The sequence below is a fragment of the Curcuma longa genome, chromosome 20, assembly GCF_044706935.1.
Source record: "Curcuma longa cultivar G26 ecotype Majalengka, Jawa Barat chromosome 20, ITB_CL_G26_1.1, whole genome shotgun sequence".
In the NCBI taxonomy this organism is placed as follows: domain Eukaryota; kingdom Viridiplantae; phylum Streptophyta; class Magnoliopsida; order Zingiberales; family Zingiberaceae; genus Curcuma; species Curcuma longa.
In genome coordinates this window covers 11,345,662-11,361,337 of record NC_133880.1, presented here as the reverse complement: position 1 = coordinate 11,361,337, position 15,676 = coordinate 11,345,662, and the positions used below count along the sequence as shown (strand labels likewise).

At 37.0% G+C, this 15,676-nt stretch overlaps 1 protein-coding gene across 1 annotated transcript; it reads left to right on the top strand.

Annotated features, from left to right (window-relative positions):
- The first annotated feature begins 2,908 nt into the window (after positions 1–2,908).
- LOC141813356 (glycerate dehydrogenase HPR, peroxisomal) lies at positions 2,909–5,779 on the top strand. The gene is made up of 13 exons (XM_074701307.1): positions 2,909–3,064; positions 3,130–3,213; positions 3,305–3,445; positions 3,530–3,651; positions 3,983–4,064; positions 4,212–4,284; positions 4,389–4,480; positions 4,753–4,827; positions 4,902–5,009; positions 5,089–5,166; positions 5,253–5,297; positions 5,430–5,544; positions 5,630–5,779. Exons 1-13 carry the CDS (start codon positions 2,942–2,944, stop codon positions 5,650–5,652), a joined length of 1,161 nt encoding a protein of 386 aa, XP_074557408.1. The 5' UTR covers positions 2,909–2,941; the 3' UTR covers positions 5,653–5,779.
- Positions 5,780–15,676: the final 9,897 nt, after the last annotated feature.

The window sequence follows — 15,676 nt, the reverse complement described above, 5'->3', positions numbered from 1 at the left end:
CATTTGAGAAATATCACTAAAGTTAGACCTCGAATAAACATAAGCTTTATTTATTAAGATATATTGGTTGAAAAGCATAATACTCATATTTAGAGAATCTATCACCACAATTCATGTATCTTATTCACTCATTTAGTAAATGATGAGATATATATGTGCTAAGTGGAGAATATTGGAAAGATTTTTTATTTTGATTACAAATCTTACCTTATTAAGTGGCACATATTTATTAAGATTTAAATGTACCTAATTAATCAAAATCTTACCTTATAAATATGTATATCATATCTTTTATTGAGTGCACGATTATCTTGCCATAATTTATCATAATCTTAAGGATTGACTCAATGATATATAGTAATGAGTCCTCTATACATAATGGTCTTTCCGATCTCTAAACATATACCCATTCGAGAATAATAACACCATTTATAAAAGAGATTTGGAGTATTTAGAAGACTCTAAAGCATTAACCAACATTAAGTAGTGTTTAAGACTTTCTTCAAATATTAATGGCTAGAGATAACAATTGATCTTTTTTCTGCATTCAATTATCATGTTTACATTATGTGGTGTTTAAGGTATTCTTCAAATATCAATGGTTGGAGATGACAATTGATCTTTTTCTGCATTTAATTATCATGTTTATTTAGTACAAAACATGATATAAATTCTAACATGAAGTCAAGAATTGCTCAGGAGTTCATTCAAAAAGCTACATATCACATATAATCTTAGTTGGTGATATTGGATAGTAATTCCCTTCTAGCCTAGTAGTAAGTATAAACCACATGACCTGACTCCCATGTTAGTAGCTCTGTACACATGACATCTTTCCAAGTGCTCAATATTTCGAGCATCGAGTTTGACCTCCAAACTTTGACATCCTGAGTACTTAGCATCTTAAGACAACTTCCATATAGTGTTTGGCAACTTCAGCACCCATTTTAGCTTCTAGAGACGTTCGACAATTAGAGTATCAATTTCAAATCCTAAAGTGCACGGCAACCCAAGTACCTCCATCATCTTCCAAAATTCTCGATAGCTTGAGCACCTCTCTCTCATCTTCTAGAATATTTGGCGACCTGAGCAACTTCCTCAATTTCTTTAGTGTTTGGTAGCCCGAGCACTAGACTTAACATCATGGGCTCACACATGGGCTCACACAGTGCCGGCTTTAGGCATAGGCCACTAAGGCTTATGCCTAGGGCCCCCCAATAAATTAGGATCCATTTTTTTTAATTATTAATTATATATATATATATATATATATTAAGATAATAAGAAATTTTTAAAATATCTTTAGTAGATTTTGGAAAGATTTGGCATGATCATTAGATTTTGTAGAGATTTGGCATGGTCATTGGATTTCATAAAGATGTTGACATGATTCTAATATATTTAATATTTCTCAATTCTTAAAATTTTAATTTTACTAATTTCTTTATATTCCTCTCCTTCCTTCCTTATTAATCTAATAACTTATTTTGCTCAACTGCAAACATTTTACTTATTTGATAGTTTATTTTCTCTCCTCGAGACATTTTCGAAATCATCACAAGGGATGTAAGGAGAGGAACGATCAGAATTAAGATCTTTTGTTACATATTTTTCTATGATCTTAAAACCTAAAGGTATTGTATTCCTTATTTCCCTATCAAATCTTTTTTTTATGCTTCTGTTAATTTCTTATTTTCTTATCAATGATTCCTGTTGTAAACTTATAAACTTGTAATCTTATTCACAGTTAATACTGTTAGCAAATTTTTACAATATAAAAATATGAACATTACTATTGTATTAGATTAATTAAAAGGTTTTATTTCTTTTTTGAATGAGTATAGAGAAAATGGATTCATATCTGCTATGATTTCTGTTAAATAAATTGCAAATGAAATGAATATAGAAATTTAATTAATAATTTTACATGTCAAAAAGTTAGAAAATTTAATTTTATATAAAAAAATTATTTTTAAAATTAATATTTTAATTTATTTTAAAAAAAATTTAAATCCACCATCATCGGTCTCAAATCCGAATAAAAAAAGATGAAAGAATTTTTTTTTAAATAATAATAATTATTTTAAAAAAATCGCCTAGGACCTTCCGGAGGCTTGAGCCGCCCCTGGGCTCACAAGGCATGACTCGGGGCTCTAACTAAGTTTCATACCCAATTTGTCCCTCCAAATGTGTCAGACATCTCCTGCCTCGTCGTTAGCCCATCCATCTCCTAGGCATGGTTTTGACAAGAACAATCATATCCCATGCATTGCCTTATGTAGCTAAAGCAAACTACTTATAATTAGTGAGATATCATTTAGAAAGAACCACTACAATTTACAGACATAAAAAGTAAATCATAATTGAGTAAACACGGACGAAGAGATGACATATCACAACATGGTTTGTGCGGGCTTAGACCATTACTAGCCGCACTCTTGTTAGCATCTATATCACAAGAAACGATCACCTATATCACTCAGAAGACTAATTATATATAAAAAAAAGACAAAATCAAGTAAAGGAATCTGATTCTTATTCTCTCCTAACTTAAGCATTAAGCATTAAGCATCAAAGAGATTTTGCAGGATATTTTCTGTGCCTCTTGGCACGTGCTAATGCACACAAATTTATCCATATCATCAAAGAAAGGAAGCTTCGTCATCAGTGCCCATGGAAGAAGCAAATTTTAGAGGCAGCGCAAGGGATGACAATTTTCTAGCTACGTTGGCTCTATCCTTCCTTATCTCCGTGCAAAGGTGAAATGCAGACCATATATAAAACAAACTTCATCCTCTTATCTCAAAGCGGCATGAATCAATAGGGTCCAAGTAAAACAACAAAAATAGAATATGCAAATTAAAATCCTCTTATCCTTTAGCACATGTAGAATCAATAAATTGAGAAAACACATTGCTAGCGCCAGCCAATTACCTCAAAAATGGCGAATCCAATATCGATCCAAGTGTGGAATCCCAGTGGGAAGTACAGAGTCGTTAGTACCAAATCCATGCCTGGAACTCGGTGGATCCGCCTCTTGACTGACCAAGACTGCCGCGTTGAGGTAGTTATAACAGTATCTCTGATATTAATCTCTATATCTTGATCGACACAACTTTGTCTTCGTAGATATGCACAGAAAAGAAAACTATACTATCGGTGGATGACATCGTCGCATTAATCGGAGATCGGTGCGATGGAGTAATTGGACAAGCAAGTATATTGTGTTGTAGCCTTTAATTATACAAGAATCTTTTAGCTGCTCTATTGATCTGGGTAACCTTGTAATCTGTGGGACGCGCAGTTAACGGAGGACTGGGGTGAGTCGTTGTTTTCTGCTCTGAAGAGAGCCGGCGGAACTGCTTTTAGTAATATGGCTGTTGGCTACAATAATGTTGATGTCAGCGCCGCTAACAAGTACGGAGTTGCTGTTGGGAACACTCCTGTAAGTTATGGCAGAGCTGCTTTTATTTATTTAAGTTTGTTTAGTTAATTTATCTTTTGCCGGATGATCTTTTTCATGTTGTAGGGAGTTCTCACAGAGACAACAGCTGAATTGGCTGCCTCGCTTTCACTAGCAGCTGCCAGAAGAATAGTTGAAGCAGATCAGTTCATGAGAGCTGGCTTATATGATGGATGGCTTCCCCATTTGTATGCTTTTGTTAATACTTGTTCTGTTTCAGTGCTTCGAAAAGGTGTAACACACTGAAACATTAATCTTAACATGATCACATGGTCAGTGCTTTGATGAAGTTTATAATGTTAAATCTCTCTCTCTCTCTCTCTCTCTTAAAATGAAACATGAATCTTAGCATGAACATAGTGTTTAGCGTTTGGTGAAGTATATAATCTGAAATCTGAACTCTTTTATTTTTTTAAAAAAAAATGAAAAATGATTCAGAGCTTTAATTGATGAAGTTTGCGAAACCTTTCTTCTTGAACTGAAGTATGAAACTTAACATGAACATATTGCTTATGCTAGGTTCGTTGGAAACTTACTCAAGGGACAGACAGTGGGAGTGATTGGAGCTGGTCGTATCGGGTCTGCTTACGCTAGGATGATGGTAAATCTTTAGTGACTTTTACACCATATATAATTACTCGTTGCTACATCTCATGCATGCACTTTTATTTATCCAGCTAACATTAGCATCAGAAGAGATTTCCCAAATATGAATCTATTTAACGTTGCTTCTTTCTTCTGTGGACAGATTGAGGGCTTCAAGATGAACCTGATATATTATGACTTGTATCAGTCCACAAGGCTAGAAAAGTTCGTGACAGGCATGTTGTCATCACCTTTCAGCTGTTATTTAATCATTATCATCCATTTGATTTGAAGTTAACTAGACTGTGAAAAAGTTGCTGTTTTTCATTTCGGTGTTCAGCATATGGACAGTTCCTACAAGCAAATGGTGAACCACCTGTTACATGGACAAGAGCTGCGACCATGGAGGATGTGCTCAGAGAGGCTGATGTAGTAAGAATTCATACATCGCATGCATTCTAGGCCATGTTAGCAGAGCTGGTTATATTAGAGTGGAAATTGTATTGGGTAAATTTAATAATTTGTATATTATATAGATGAATTATGTAGTGCATATCAACTAGTTGGAACAAAGACAACGAACGATGATAATATACTCTTTTGTGGTTCGGAAAGAAAGTTATTTTGCTAGAAATACAATTGAATACATGATAATTTGTTACATATAAGTGGAACTAATTGAGTCCAGTCCATTCAATTTGTAGATAAGTCTTCATCCCGTGTTGGACAAGACTACATATCACCTTATAAACAAAGAGAGGCTGGCCATCATGAAAAAGGTGAACCTTGTGCTGAATTTTCTAGCTATAAATAGAGTCAAGAAGAATGCCATTCAATTGTTGGCCTCCTGCAGGAAGCAATACTGGTGAATGCAAGCCGAGGACCAGTTATCGACGAAGCTGCTTTGGTTGAACATCTGAAGGCAAATCCTATGTTCCGTGTCGGTCTCGATGTTTTTGAGGTAATTATGCGAGGATCAGTTCACTTATGATTGATGACACTGTCAAGTAGATTGAAATCTGTTTTGCTCTTCTGCACAGGATGAGCCAAGGATGAAACCTGGTCTCGCTGAACAGAAAAATGCAGTTATTGTGCCACATATTGCCTCTGCATCCAAGGTGACAGACAACACACAGATTGAAGCTTAATTCAACAAACTTTGAGCAACTGAACTTATTTTGTTTCCTTAAAATTCTTGATATAGTGGACGCGTGAAGGAATGGCAACTCTTGCTGCTTTAAATGTTCTTGTAAGATCACCACTTCTAAATTCTACACTTGCTTGTTTATTTATGACGAGGAAATTAGAAATTATATATAATCCTTATTAGAGACTTCTATAGGAAAATTCTACTTAAACCTGCTATATTTATTGGATGCAGGGAAAGATTAAAGGGTATCCAGTTTGGGGGGATCCAAATCGTGTTGATAAATTCTTGGATGAGAAATCTCCAGTTCCTGCTGCATGTCCAAGCATTGTTAATGCCAAACAGCTTGGTATTACTCCAACTTTTATCTTAATCTATTTTATACTCTCTTCTTCGAACACTTTTATTAATTTGGCAATTAATTTGTTTTGCAGGCCTACCAGTTTCAAAACTGTGACGCAATACAAGATATACACTGCAGATGAAAGGCTTTTTTATTATTTAACCACAAGGGGATATGTATCTAGGTACTATGCATATGATTGACAGTTCTTATTATTTATCAGATATGTTTTCCCGTGCTAGGTTGAACAAAACACCACAAATCTTGCTCCAATTTAGCTAAAGAAATTCCATTGAATTGGATGTTAGGTTCTTCTTTTGAATAACATTGACGTTCTGTGTGCATAAAATTTGATAATTCCAATCCAACTCAAACTCAACATAGTTATTAAAAGTATACATTGAAGTTTGAACACAAACATTAAACACTTTGTTAAACATCTAGAGAATTGAATGTTATGAACAAGTTTTATTCAAATCTATCAAACTCAGTTATAATTTAATTTTGAAGTGAAAACATGTAAACAAAATAAAAAATTCATTAAAATGGGAATATAAAGTCTTAACAACTGCAGGTTTGATTTCCATGAACATCATTTCGTTGAGTATACAATACTTAATGAAATTCCATTGATTTTCATGAACATCTTTGAGTATACAATACTTAATGAAATTCCATTTCAATCTTCTTCCTTTTATATCAAATTAATAGATGAATCTCCTTTAATGAACGATTGATCTAAGAATGTTGGGTTGATGGGTTGTCCGCTACGAACGCTTCTTGATTTATCTTGATGGTCGGTGAGAAACTTCTGTGGAATCAGACCAGTTGCCGTAGGATTAATCAGTGTAAGTTGAATACCTAGTGCCAACTAAAAGAACAAAGATGGACTCTAATCAAGCTCCATGCTGCTTCTCTTGTAGCCAAAACTTCCTTGATTCCTCTAGTCTTAGTCGCTTTGTCTCCATAAGCATTGCTTCATCACATCTTATGAAGTGGTACCTCTACTACAATTGCTAGCATCTTGACATAGTCAGTTAGGGAAGGAGTGAAATTTTATATAGAGAATGCTATAGTTTGTTAGGCCTTTTTGTGGGCTTAAAAGTTGTCGTCAGAATAATTAGATGAGAATCGTGCATCTATTTTATTGTTGTTGGGATCATCATAATGAAATAAACATGACACGGTGGTTGCAATAATAATTTAATTTTTCTTCTTTTACCTGACATGGTGGTTGCAAAAATATTTTAATTTTTTTTCTTTTACCTATAAGATTAGACCAAAATAAATAAATCATCATACTGTTTTAATGAGTAATTTATTTATTATTTTATTAATTTAGCATAATTAATTATGTATTTTAGTTCTTCATTATTCTCATGGTAGTTCAACTTCTTTTAAGAGGACTACCCTATATTTTCATTGTTTTATATAGTTTTCTTTTAAGATTTCTTTTTTCATTTTAGTAGCGAATAAATAAAATAGATACGCAACTAGAATATAAAAGATGGGAGAAACTATTAAACAACAAGATGTATACAAGATAGTTAATTTAGCATAAATAATTCTTTTCTAAAATTAAAATGATAGTTAATTTTATAGCAACAATTGCATTAGTTTCATCATGCATAAGATAAATTTGAGAACTAGGAAAGAACACCCGCTTTGAATGAAGAAATCCACTCCATTAAAAATCATCCCAAACAGTCACTTTATGTTCTTCTAACAATTAGGTATGCAATATATGAATGAGAACAATATTAGTTTACAACGGAGCAAAGTTATTAAAGCGGATAAGGGTCGAATCTCGGTGAAGCCGTGGTAATACCCTCCTTCATCATGACCAACTACAACTTCTCGATTTACCTTCTCATAGATGGTCGTGAGACCAATTATGAAACCGCTAGAGTGATGAATTCCATCTTTTTACTGAAAAGAACATCATATTAGTTATGACTCTATACTATAAACTAATTTACACAATAGGAAATCTTGTGTTGTCTTCCGGTAGCTCCGGGAGTACGCAAACTGATATGTATCGTCGAGGCTAGTGTTCGACACTATCTCCGTAAACGATATTGCTCCGCTACGGTGCTAACGGATAGCAGCAACTCGTTCCCAAGATACAACGACGTTGTCTCGAAATAGCAGCACTACAAATTTCGAGATCGGCGAACCTTCTCGTAGGCTTCTCGGACTCTTTATGCAGAGGATGCTCGAATGCTATGCTATGGATTGCAAAGATTGAATGAGATGAGTTTCCAATAGAAAGGGGATGTATATATACTTGGTGAAGAGGTAAGTATCCTTTGGTGAGGGCTGATCTGGATCGTTCATTTTGAAAGGGTATAACCCTTTAAAGATCTTTTAATCTCAGCCATCAGATTTGAAGAGTTATAACTCTTCAAATGACTTTTGATCTGATCCATTGATCTGAAGAGTTTTATCTCTTCATATTTATAATATGATCTCGTCCGTTGGATCTGAAGAGATTTAACTCTTCAGCCTAACTTGATCTCAGCCGTCAGATTTACTCTATTAATCCGACGCTTCAGATCAAACCCCCTCATCAATGGTCAGATTATGACCCAGAGCCATCAATGCTCCAGATCGCATCCACTGCGATCTATTACCATCTTCGATCCGACGGTCGCCATCTGTCTGCCCAGTCAGCGCTCTCTGTACAATCACGCGCCATGCAGGCACTGCCACCTGGAGCATAAATAAAAACTCCTCAGCTCCTCGCGACGACGCGTAAGTGCAAAAGTGCGCCTACAAAGCGCCCATTGCGCACGTGGCGGGTGGCGGGCTCACAGGTGCGAGCACCTGCTCGCCCATGGGTAGAGAGCACCTGTGCTTTTTGTGTTAACTCCATTAACACAGCAACACATATAAGGAAACTTTAGCTTGCGCCGGTTAGCGATGTGGGACTAAAACCCCATCTTTTTCTTAACGTTATTTTGGACACAACTTTAGCCAATTAATTTCTCATTCACCCGTAATCGGTTTTGAGCAAATTAATAGTCTAGATTTATCTACGCGAAACATAGATTTCGATTTTGAAGTCATATCAGACTTCCAACGATCGATGACACCTTAATTTTGCCTTGCAAAATCATATCCAACAATCCCCCACATGAATGGAAATTAATGCAATGTATGTATGCATGCTGACACTTTACAAGAGTCCAATCGATAAGTCACTGCATCAGGAGAGGTAGCTTGTGGCTTTGAACCTTCCGTAGTGGAATGCTATCGAGTATACTAGGCTGCGCAGTGAACGTGATGTCTTGAACTGCTCAGCTGTTGGTGTATACTAAGACAATAACACCCACACAGAGACCTATCTCACCTACTTTAGGTTCTCATGGTTGGTTCCATTTCGGCCATGGACACCATCTTGGATTCATGAGTGTTTCATTGAAGCGGCCTGTCTTCACACTCACATAGGTGACACTTCTATCAAGAGTATCCTACCATACTCCACCTTATAAGGTATAGAAGTCATTAAAAGCATAAGCTTAACCTCACTACATGTGGTAGGGCAGCACCAATTCATCCTAGGATTGGGATAGAGATAAAATATCTCATGTGCTGTAACACAACTTCTGTAACTTCGTTGTCCCATTGAACCAAGATCTTGGGATCTCCAGTCAACAAGGTTGGGTTACCGCTACAGTCGTTTTCAGTTGTAGATTTTTAATCTCATTCCTCTTGATGAGCAGTATACTTGATCTCGACTCAACCCCTTCGTAAGAGGATCTGCCAAATTATCTTTGGACTTAACATAGTCGATTGCAATCACTCCATTCGAGATCAACTGCCTAATGGTATTATGTCTACGACGTATATGTCGTGACTTACCATTATACATACTACTCTGTGCCCTTCCAATCGCCGATTGACTATCACAGTGGATAAGTACGGCAGGCACAGGTTTCGTCCAGCTCGGAATATCTTCCAAGAAATTCCGCAGCCATTCAGCTTCCTCAGCTGCTTTGTCTAGTGCTATAAACTCGGATTCCATAGTTGACCGAGCAATGCACGTCTGCTTAGTGGATTTCCAAGATACTGCTCCCCCACCGATCGTGAATACATATCCACTAGTGGATTTGGAGTCTTTTGTATCTGATATCCAATTAGCATCACAATATCCCTCTAACACAGCGGGATATTTTCCATAATGTAATCCATAGTTCATAGTATATTTCAAATACCTAAGAACTCGCATTAATGCTTTCCAATGGGTGTCGTTTGGATTACTCGTAAAACGACTTAGCTTGTTGACCGCACAGGCAATATCCGGACGTGTGCAGTTTGTGAGATACATCAAACTGCCTATTATCCGAGAATATTCCAACTGCGATATGGGTTCACCATGGTTTTTCGCTAAGTGTTGACTTAGATCCATAGGTGTTTTCACTGTAGAGAGATCATGCGCATTGAACCTTTTCAATACTGACTCTACATAATGGGATTGTGTCAAAACTATCCCATCAGATGTCCTGAGAATTTTAATTCCCAATATAACATCTGCTTGACCCATATCTTTCATATCGAAATTCTTGGTCAACATTTTCTTTGTAGTCATGATTACATCATGATTACTACCCATTATTAGCATGTCGTCTACGTATAGACACACGATTACATATCCTTCAGGTGTGTTTTTGACATAAATGCATTTGTCACATTCATTTATTCTGAATTCGTTTGACAGCATTACTTTGTCAAATTTTTCGTGCCATTGTTTAGGCGCTTGCTTAAGTCCGTACAATGACTTAACAAGTCGACACACCTTCTTCTCATTTCCTGGAGCCACAAACCCCTCGGGTTGCTCCATATAAATTTCTTCTTCCAACTCACCATTTAAGAACGCAGTCTTAACATCCATTTGATGTATTTCAAGGTCATACAGTGCTGCAATGGCTATTAGCACTCGTATGGACGTAATCCTTGTCACCGGTGAGTAGGTATCGAAGTAATCAAGGCCTTCCTCTTGCTTGTACCCCTTGGCTACAAGTCTGGCCTTATACTTGTCAATCGATCCATCAGCTTTATACTTGCGTTTTAGTATCCACTTACAACCTAATGGTTTATTACCAGAAGGAAGGTCTACTAATTCCCAAGTATGATTATTCATGATGGACTCGATTTCACTATTGACAGCTTCTTTCCACATTGGAGCATCGGGACTAGAGAGAGCTTCACTTAATGTTCTTGGGTCCATCTCTGACATAAAAGTCATGAAATCTGGCCCGAACGATTTCTCAACTCTAGCCCGTTTGCTACGACGTGGCTCTTCGCTTTGATCGTCAATAGTTCTTTTATAACAACTAAGTTCGGTAACGTCATTTCCGTTTGAACTTCCGTTGTTATCACTTTCAACGTTTCCCTTCTTATTTGGGAATACGTTCTCAAAGAATATCACATTCCGAGATTCTATGGTTGTTCCCACATGAATATCAGGAATGTCTGATTTGTGAACTAGGAAACGATATGCACTACTATTATGGGCATATCCGACAAATACCGCATCGAACGTTTTAGGTCCGATCTTTACTTGCTTTGGTTTAGGTACTTCGACCTTTGCCAAGCACCCCCACACTTTCAGGTATTTGTACGATGGCTCGCGGCCTTTCCATAGTTCGTATGGAGTTTTATCACTTTTCTTGTGAGGGATTTTATTGAGAATGTGATTTGCCGATAATATAGCTTCCCCCCACAAGTTCTGAGGTAAGCCTGAATTTATCAACAAGGCATTCATCATCTCCTTTAGTGTCCGATTTTTACGTTCGGCAACACCATTCGATTGAGGTGAGTAAGGCGCCGTTGTTTGATGGATAATGCCAGATTCTGAACAAAATTCATCAAACGGTGCACCATATTCTCCACCTCTATCGCTACGAATTATTTTAATTCGTTTGTCAAGTTGATTTTCAACTTCTGTTTTATAGGTTCTGAACGCCTCTAAGGCTTCGTCTTTACTTCTTAAAAGAAAGACATAACAGAACCTCGTGCAGTCATCGATAAAAGTAATGAAATACTTTTTACCTCCTCTAGTTTGCACGAATTTCAAGTCACATAGATCACTATGTATTAACTCTAGAGGAGTCGTTGACCTTTCCACCGAATGAAAAGGTAGTTTCGTCATTTTAGCTTCCACACACACTTCACATTTATGTGTTTCGTCAACATTGACGTTCGGTAATAAATTTAGTTTGACGAGACGTTTCAGAGTATTATTATGCACATGTCCGAGTCGATCATGCCACAAATTGAAACACTCAACAACATAGCTGGAAGCTTTTATTTTATTACCATCAAAATTTCGGAGTACAGTCATTACAACCATTTTGAATAGACTTTGTTCTAAGTACCCCTTTCCTACGAAGACACCATTCTTCGTAAGGACAAAGTTGTTGGACTGGAACACTAGTCTAAACCCGGCCTTAACAAGTGCCGATCCAGAAACTAGGTTCTTCCTGATGTCGGGAACATGGAGCACATCAATGAGTGTTAGCTCCTTTCCAGACGTCATCTTCAGAACAACCTTTCCGAGTCCAACAATCGGAGAAGTTGTGGAATTGCCCATATAGAGCTTCCTTCCATTTATTGGAGTATACTTGGAGAACATCGCCTTATCTGAACAGATGTGACGAGTTGCTCCAGTATCGATCCACCACTGCTTCGGGTTATCCTCCACTGTGTTGGATTCAAACACGACCGCAGTGAGGTCCAGGTCTTCAAGAGAGGTTGCGACGTGGTTCGCAGCATCCTTCGGCCCCTTGGTTGGCTTCTTCGGGCGTCTGCAGTCCTTGGACATGTGTCCTGACTTTCCACAGTTGTAGCACGAGCCCTTGAACTTCTTGGTTGAGCCTTCTTCTTGAACTGCTTTGGCTTCTTGGCGTTCGGCTCGACCAGGTTGGACATCTCGTCGACAGTCCGCTTGGTTCCTCTAGAGTCGGATAACTTTCGATTATCCTCCTCTATTCGCAGCCTCAGGATCAGGTCTTCCAGCCCCATCTCCTTTTGCTTGTGCTTCAGGTAATTTTTGAAATCCTTCCATGACGGAGGGAGTTTCTCGATTACCGCAGCTACTGCGAATGACTCGTTCAGCTTCATGCCTTCGGCGTCCAGATCATGCAGTATTAATTGCATATCCTGGACTTGGGATGCCACGCTCTTGGAATCCACCATCTTGAAATCCAGAAACCGGCCGACGATGAATTTCTTCAGTCCGGCGTTTTCGGTCTTGTATTTCTTCTCAAGTGACTCCCACAGAGATTTTGCCGTCTCCAATGAACAATACACGTTATACAACGAGTTGTCCAATGCGTTGAGAATATAATTTCGGCATAGGAAATCTCCATGTGACCACGCATCGCAAGCAGCCTTGCTACCTTCCGTAGCGGCTGGCGGGTCTTCACGCAAAAACCGTACGAGGTTTAGCGTCGTCAAATAGAACAGCATCTTCTGCTGCCATCTTTTGAAGTCGGCTCCGTTGAATTTTTCCGGCTTCTCTCCGTGCGGAATTGATGTCGGCGGAATGGCGGTCGGAACGACCGTCGGAACGTCGTTGGTTGCCATATCAGTTTGCACGAATATCGTTTACGATTGTTGTCTCCGGTAGCTCCGGGAGTACGCAAACTGATATGTATCGTCGAGGCTAGTGTTCGACACTATCTCCGTAAACGATATTGCTCCGCTACGGTGCTAACGGATAGCAGCAACTCGTTCCCAAGATACAACGACGTTGTCTCGAAATAGCAGCACTACAAATTTCGAGATCGGCGAACCTTCTCGTAGGCTTCTCGGACTCTTTATGCAGAGGATGCTCGAATGCTATGCTATGGATTGCAAAGATTGAATGAGATGAGTTTCCAATAGAAAGGGGATGTATATATACTTGGTGAAGAGGTAAGTATCCTTTGGTGAGGGCTGATCTGGATCATTCATTTTGAAAGGGTATAACCCTTTAAAGATCTTTTAATCTCAGCCATCAGATTTGAAGAGTTATAACTCTTCAAATGACTTTTGATCTGATCCATTGATCTGAAGAGTTTTATCTCTTCATATTTATAATATGATCTCGTCCGTTGGATCTGAAGAGATTTAACTCTTCAGCCTAACTTGATCTCAGCCGTCAGATTTACTCTATTAATCCGACGCTTCAGATCAAACCCCCTCATCAATGGTCAGATTATGACCCAGAGCCATCAATGCTCCAGATCGCATCCACTGCGATCTATTACCATCTTCGATCCGACGGTCGCCATCTGTCTGCCCAGAGTGTTACAAGTATAAAGACAAACTAAATAATTGAAAATCATAACCATCGACAAATCCAATCTCAATTGAAAATTAACCACCAAGAAAAATTCACATAATCATCATACATAATCTTTTTGAAACAAGAAGTCTACATGAAAGTAGATACAACTTCTGTCCTTGATATAGTTTAAAAGGAAGCCCAAGAACAAGTTGATTCTAACATTAATGAACCGAGACTTACCAAAAGGATCAATCATAAGATCGATTTTGAATGAAGAAGAATTCTGACACTTAGGTCTTGGCCCACAAAAAAAGTAAAGCATCACCATATCACAACATAACCATATATAACAACCCTAAAAGTGCAAGAATTCCAAATGGAAATACTATAATAGAGGGAGAGAGATTGCTTTTTATTCTAAACGGCAATTGTTCAAAGGGCGCATCTAAAATTTCAAAATTGCTCAAAAGATACATCACACTTTTAGAATTCTCAAAAGACACATCTATTTCCCATTGTACTCCTCCTACCAATAATTTATCCATTATCTTTTTCCAAGGCATTCGAAATAAAAATAATTTTATGATTCGGATGCATATAAATCTTTTTTCTCTCTTAGCTTGTGTGTCAAGATTAAGATAAAAAAAATAAAAATTTAATTATATTATAAGATATTCCGATCGATACATCGTGGGTGGTACGAACGCTGATTCAAGGTTAGGTCGACGTGCACACTCCTCCAAAAGAATCGTCCGAAGAGAAGAGAGATCCTGAAAAGCACTTAGAAAGAAGAGGGTTAGAATGCCATCGGGGTTGAGTTCCGGCAAGCCACTTTGTGGATGGTTCAAACGCTGGTTTAGTTTTCCCAACTGTTGATGTGCATGCTCCTCGAAAAGAATCGTCCGAAGAGATGAGAGGACCTGAAAAATACTTAGAAAGAGGGTTAGAATGGCGCCGGGGTGGGCTCTGGCAAGCCCCTCCGACACTCAAGTTAGAGTTCGGCGTGAGGAAGAAGTTTGATGACTTGGAAAAATTAAGGTAGATATGTACATATCTGTACCTATGGGTTTGTGTTACCTTTTTATAGTAGTTGATTTTCGAAATATTAGCATCTGTTTAGAAATATTCTAAGATATCTATTTCTGTTTTTTAGGAAGATTTTGAAATATTTGTTTATGAAATATTTTGAGATATTTTCCTTATTCTTTGGGTGAACCAGTTTTTAAGATTTCTTAATCTTATAAATGAACCGGTCTTATGACTTTATCCTTGATGAGGTGTCAATAATATCCTACCAAATCATAAGAACTTTCATATAAAAATATCTTGATACCTCGAATTTATTTTTCAAAAATTTAATAGGATAATCTTCTAAATTTATTCATTTTTATTTTTAATTTTAAAATTTTAATAAAAAAATAAAAATATGAAAGAATGTTAATAAAAAGTAAAAATATTTTTCTATTTATATCTAATTATAAAAGAATAAAAAAGTTAAAATAAATAAAATTTTAATTATTTTATTAAATATTTTTATTAAAAAAGCATTGGTGATTTTAAAAATCTAAAATCAATATTAAATTAGTATTATTCGCTCTAAATAATTGTGTGTGAGAAGAACATAATACTATGATAATGGTTGTAGAAGACCAGCATCATAGTGGTGCTAATCTTCAGAAATCAACATTAATATCTGTGTTAGTGGACACGGGATCATAACATCGCTTATAGAACTTAGAACTAAAATTGCACACTATACATACTTCCTACGCACTCAACACTTTCATCTCATTGTATGTTTTTAAAAATCCAAGTCGTTTAAGTCCATCAATAGATTTCAATTAAAATTTATTGATGAACTTA